Source organism: Rhinoraja longicauda, chromosome 1 (assembly GCF_053455715.1).
Source record: "Rhinoraja longicauda isolate Sanriku21f chromosome 1, sRhiLon1.1, whole genome shotgun sequence".
NCBI classification, from domain to species: domain Eukaryota; kingdom Metazoa; phylum Chordata; class Chondrichthyes; order Rajiformes; family Arhynchobatidae; genus Rhinoraja; species Rhinoraja longicauda.
In genome coordinates, this window is record NC_135953.1 from 43,084,861 (window position 1) to 43,090,860 (window position 6,000).

At 45.5% G+C, this 6,000-nt stretch overlaps 1 protein-coding gene across 1 annotated transcript in view; it reads right to left on the reverse strand.

Annotated features, from left to right (window-relative positions):
- The window catches only part of vcp (valosin containing protein), a 46,156-nt gene extending 41,062 nt beyond the window's left edge, over window positions 1-5,094 (reverse strand). The window contains exon 1 of the mRNA XM_078396284.1: window positions 4,937-5,094. Coding sequence (XP_078252410.1) covers window positions 4,937-4,953 — 17 coding nt within the window. The 5' untranslated portion in view covers window positions 4,954-5,094. The remainder of the gene's footprint in view (window positions 1-4,936) is intronic.
- Window positions 5,095-6,000: the final 906 nt, after the last annotated feature.

The following is a 6,000-nucleotide window of genomic DNA, read 5'->3' on the forward strand; positions in this document are numbered from 1 at the left end:
CACACCCCAAAGACGTACAGGTATGTAGGTTAATTGGCTTGATGTTGTGTAAATTGTCCCTAGTCTGTGTAGGATAGTGTTCATGTGCGGGGATCACTGGTCGGTGCGGACTCGATGGGCCGAAGGGCCTGTTTCCGCGCTGTATCTCTAAATTAAACTAAAACTAAAGATAACCCAAAATATAAAGTTCTCTATACCCCTGGATTCTCCTGGAACATCAAGTCCCTAATCCATTCTCAAATACTTAGGGGGAAAAGGCACAAAGTTAAATCTAATTTGAACTCAAGACTGGAATCTGAAGCAAAAAAGAACTCAGTCAGTCAGGCACCCTCTGTGGAGTAATGGAAATGTTTCCATTTCAGGTCAAGACCTTGCTTCAGGATTAGTCCTGATGGAGTGTCTCAAACTGAAATATTTATTATTCCTTCCTCCTTTAGCTCCGCCTCCTCCTCCCCTCCCCCCCTTCCTGGTTCCTCCCCGCCCACTTTCAAATCTGAATTCCTCCAGCAACTCGTTTTTCACTCCAGATCTTCACTTAAACAACTTTAATATAATTTGACCCCCGCATTATGTAATTAGATATTAGAACAGATTACCGCAAGGTTGGCTGGTCAGATGTGGGTTTTAAAGAGGAGGAAAGAGATCAAGGAAGCGAATTCTATATAACAGCCTTACAACTGATCACTGAAGGGAACGTAACCAATAGTGAAGTGAAGTGATTAAAACTGGGTGTTCATTTCACAAAATGCTGGAGTAACTCAGCAGGTCAGGCAGCATCTCAACAGAGAAGGAATGGGTGAAAGAAAGAAAGAGTGTTCATGTATTATAGGGGGAGTTGGGTATATGTGCTTTTCCTTTTGCTCTATGTGTTGGACTTGAGTTTGGCATGATTGTATCTATGTATAGTATCTTAATTATTTGGATAGCATGTAAAACAAAGCTTTCCACTGTACCTCAATGCACGCGACGATAATAAACCTGAACATAATGAAAAAGGGCAGACATACAATGAAATCAGCAGAAGGACCCTGAAGCCTGTTCTGTTAAATGATCAACATCGTGGATGAACAAATTATACTGTTTATCATTGACAATTTTTCACTTCCTTATCTTCAAAAGTATTAAGACATTTCTTCCATCACATTTGGAGTTCGGAAGAATCAAAATGTTCAGAAACAACACAATTTCTCTCAGATGGACAACCACTTGTTTTAAATCTAGTCTATAATTTCCAACAAGAGGGAACATCCCCTTCATATCCACCACACAAGACCTCTTAGCATGCTATATTTCATTCGTCCTCTTTCAACTCTTCTTCATTCCAGTCCACCCAGTCCCATCTTATTTCATAACACATTCTTCCCAATCCAGGTATCATTCTAGTTAATCTCTTCTGATGCCCAACGTTGCTGAAACATAATAAACATAGGCGGCACGGTAGCGCAGCGGTAGAGTTGCTGCTTTACAGCGAATGCAGCGCCGGAGACTCAGGTTCGATCCTGACTACGGGTGCTGCACTGTAAGGAGTTTGTACGTTCTCCCCGTGACCTGCGTGGGTTTTCTCCGAGATCTTCGGTTTCCTCCCACACTCCAAAGACGTACAGGTATGTAGGTTAATTGGCTGGGTAAATGTAAAAAAAATTGTCCCTAGTGGGTGTAGGATAGTGTTAATGTACGGGGATCACTGGGCGGCACGGACTTGGAGGGCCGAAAAGGCCTGTTTCCGGCTGTATATATATGATATGATATGATAAGTCAATTTTAAAATAAAAAGGGCGGCACGGTAGCGCAGCGGTAGAGTTGCTGCTTTACAGCGAATGCAGCGCCGGAGACTCAGGTTCGATCCTGACTACGGGTGCTGCACTGTAAGGAGTTTGTACGTTCTCCCCGTGACCTGCGTGGGTTTTCTCCGAGATCTTCGGTTTCCTCCCACACTCCAAAGACGTACAGGTTTGCAGGTTAATTGGCTGGGTAAATGTAAAAAATTGTCCCTAGTGGGTGTAGGATAGTGTTAATGTACGGGGATCGCTGGGCGGCGCGGACTTGGTGGGCCGAAAAGGCCTGTTTCCGCGCTGTATATATATGATATGATATGATAATCTCCCTACCTCTATTCAATCCCCCGTTACAAAAAAAATCTTACTCTCCTTCAATAGTTATTGTAACAGCACTCAAGCGTTTTTTGATACATGGACAAGAAAATCAGATCCTTCTGCAAATACTCACTGATTAGAAAATATGCATTTTAAATTTTTCCTGCTGCTGATAACAATGACAGGAACTTTCAAAATTCAGGCATTGTTTGACAGAAGTCACTAATAACAAGAATGGTAGAGAATACCTTTATAACAGACAAGGTGATCGATTCGCTGAATAATAGCACTCTGCCCACCAAGGACTGGTGGTTGCTATCCATTTTCACCCCCCTTCCCATCTTTGGCCTCGATTGCCCGAGTGCGGCCACAGACAAACTGGAAGAAAAGCACCTCATATTGTGCTTTCAAGTAATACACCCTCATTCCTCTCTCCCCCACACCCCCCACTGTGCATATACCTTTTCACTACTTTTCATCACCTTGCTCCTTTCTCATTACATTCTTAACCAATTCCTGATTTTTCTTTTATCTCCCCTCTTTTCCTTGCAGCCCACATCCTTCCCTCCGGCTTTACATTTCACTCATCTTCTTCCAATCATCCTGCTCCCTCCTCACCCATATCTACTTATCACTTGACAGGGTTTGTTGATCCCCCCCCCCCTCCCCATCCAAATGGTCTGAAGGGTCCAGACTAAAAACACTGTCCATTTCCCTCCATCGACGCTGCCTATCCCAGCGTAACTCCAATTTATTTTTTACTCATGGAAGGGAATCAGAAACAGAATTATGAAGGGTGGATATTTGGTTGTTTGAGTTGGTTGAAAGGTGCCAAACATGTTGACCTTAAATAAAATAATTAAGCTATTGGAGAAATTTATATATTACTGTATACTATTCCAGGGGAATGTTGGCTTTAGATTAAAGACACAGCACTCTCGTTAGCCAAACTCTATCAAGAGGCAACTTGAGGATAATTGCAAAAAATTATTCCAGTTCTGCAAAATTAAAAATGCTACAAATATTTGACACACTAAATTAGGATGCTGAATATCTAAATATGCTAAATATCTGAATATGCTAAACTGAATATCTTGCAGTTATTCACCCTCGATTCATAACTGATGGAATAATGGCTGCATGAAAAGGATTTGACAATAGGCAATAGGTGCAGGAGGAGGCCATTTGGCCCTTCGAGCCAGCACCGCCATTCAGTGTGATCATGGCTGATCATTCTCAATCAGTACCCTTTGACTACATTTACTTATTTAAAATAAATCAACAGCACAAAATTGAACAAAGGGAGAAACATGAAAGCTATTTCCGTTGGTTACAGCCAAACCTCAAGTAATTCAAACCAAAAATTGCCTGCACACGAAATCTGAAATAAATACTGAAAATGATGGAAACACCCAGAATGACCTGCTCAGCATTTCTGGTTTTCATTGAAAAAGTAATTGGCCAATTCAATTATTTTTAAAGAGGTTTATCAAATTCAAATGATAATTTTAGAATTCAAGCTCAATGTTACTAAAGAAAGTTTGAAGAAAATAATTAATTTGAATAATTTATGTTAAGGTGTTGTTTCAGCAGACAGAAGGAAATAATGTGATGGACAAGTCGTCCAGAAAAAGTAGTGTGATACCTTAAATATCTTTGTAAAAGGAGATTATGGGAAATTCTATCTGGAAAGCTTTGGAAAACTGCTAAACAAGCACACCATTATATGATTAGCATGGCAAGTCCAAGCACATAGTAATTTTTTTAAATCTAGGGATAATACTTTTGGGAGGAATTATTCATTGAAATGACTGTGAATAAATAAACATTGCTAAAGAGCTAAGATTACCATAATTTGATCATCTCCACTATCTGGGAAGACAACTGGGTGCATGCCCACATAGTAGACAATCTCAACACGAGCTTAAATATACAACATTAGAAAAGTTGGTGGCCCTAGAAAGTTGTGGTGATTTCCTCGATAAATATGGGGTGCCACAATTGTGTGTCTGCTGTCCTCAATTTCCCTCTATGTACAGACAAACATACAATTGCAGAATGGACAACAGAACATTTAGCTCATAATATGAAACGTCTACAGCCTTACTTTTTAAATGATACTGATATGATCAAACATAATTTACATACATGATATGTAAATATATAATTTGTCGCACCTATTTCCTTTACATAATTTTGGCCATTCAAAATACGAACGCCGATTGCCCCAAATCACGGTGTCGTGGCTATTTAAGAGGAACTGCAGGAGTAGATTCCCAATAAAACCGAAACTGAAATAAATTCTTATTTTTCTTTCTATCCGTTCTAATTATTTCCGTCTATCTGACATTTTTAAATGTCAGGCGTCAAGAGCATATAATACGACCGGGCGTTACTTATTTACAAAAACAGGCGTGGGATTTGGAAAATATGTTTAATAAAAATAATTTAGCGTAGATTGATCGCGATCCCTGCGAGATGTCGAGCAGCGACCGAGGAAACACCTCGAGGCCCCGTGAAGTAGGCCCCGACAAAAAAGCCCTCGTCATCCCGGCGGATGGGGCACGACGTGACCGCCTCCCCTCCCTCCCGCTGAGCCGGGAGCGGGAGCCGGCGCTCCGGGCACGGGGAGACGGGCGGCCGGGCCCAGTGGAGCGCAGAGCGGGCGGCGCTGGCACCTAACTAGGCCCGAATGACACAGTGAAATTGGACGGCCGCCTCCTCCCTCCCCACTGCAGTGTACGAGCCTGAGGCCTACCGGCCTTGAACGACAGTAGGAGGGGTGGGGGACAAACATCACCTCCCCGGCACATCCACCCACTCCGACCCCGGCACACACTCACTCTGCTATCGATGCCATGGCCGATCAGCCTTCCTCTTCGACGTGCGCGCTGGGTTTAGTGACCGTGCGGCGGACGTGGTTCGGCCCCGTGTTCCGGCTGCTCTGCTGCCCCGTCACTCGCTGCTCGCGTTCACACTGAACCTGCGCGCGCCCCGCGCCCCTCCCCCGCCCCTCAACAGCGCCCGACGCGTCACACAGCCGGCCTGCCCAATCCAGAACCTTCCTCCGGCCGCTCGCGTCATCCTCGTCGAGGCCCCGCGGCGCCCTCGCCCGGCTGCGTCCTTACGTCACTCCGTCCCCGGCCTTACGGCTGCGTCCCTACGTCATACGTCCCCGCCCTCGCCCGGCTGCGTCCGTGCGTCACTCGGTCCCCGCCCTCGACCGGCTGCGTTCCTACGTCACTCCGTTCCCGTCCGCCCGGCTCACGCGGCTGCGTCCCCGCGACCGGTCCCAGCTGTCAGTCCGGAGAGAACCAAATGTTTTATTCACAAAATGCTGGAGTAACTCAGCAGGTCAGGCAGCATCTCGGGAGAGAAGGAATGGGTGACGTTTCGGGTCGAGACCCTTCTTCAGACTGATGTCAGGGGGGCGGGACAAAGGAAGGATATAGGTGGAGACAGGAAGATAGAGGGAGATCTGGGAAGGAGGAGGGGAAGAGAGGGACAGAGGAACTATCTAAAGTTGGAGAAGTCGATGTTCATACCACCGGGCTGCAAACTGCCCAGGCGAAATATGAGGTGCTGTTCCTCCAATTTCCGGTGGGACTCACTATGGCATTGGAGGAGGCCCATGACAGAAAGGTCAGACTGTGAATGGGAGGGGGAGTTGAAGTGCTCAGCCACCGGGAGATCAGTTTTGTTAATGCGGACCGAGCGCAGGTGTTCAGCGAAGCGATCGCCGAGCCTGCGCTTGGTTTCGCCGATGTAAATAAGTTGACATCTAGAGCAGCGGATGCAATAGATGAGGTTGGAGGAGGTGCAGGTGAACCTTTGTCTCACCTGGAAAGACTGTTTGGGTCCTTGGATGGAGTTGAGGGGGGAGGTAAAGGGACAGGTGTTGCATCTC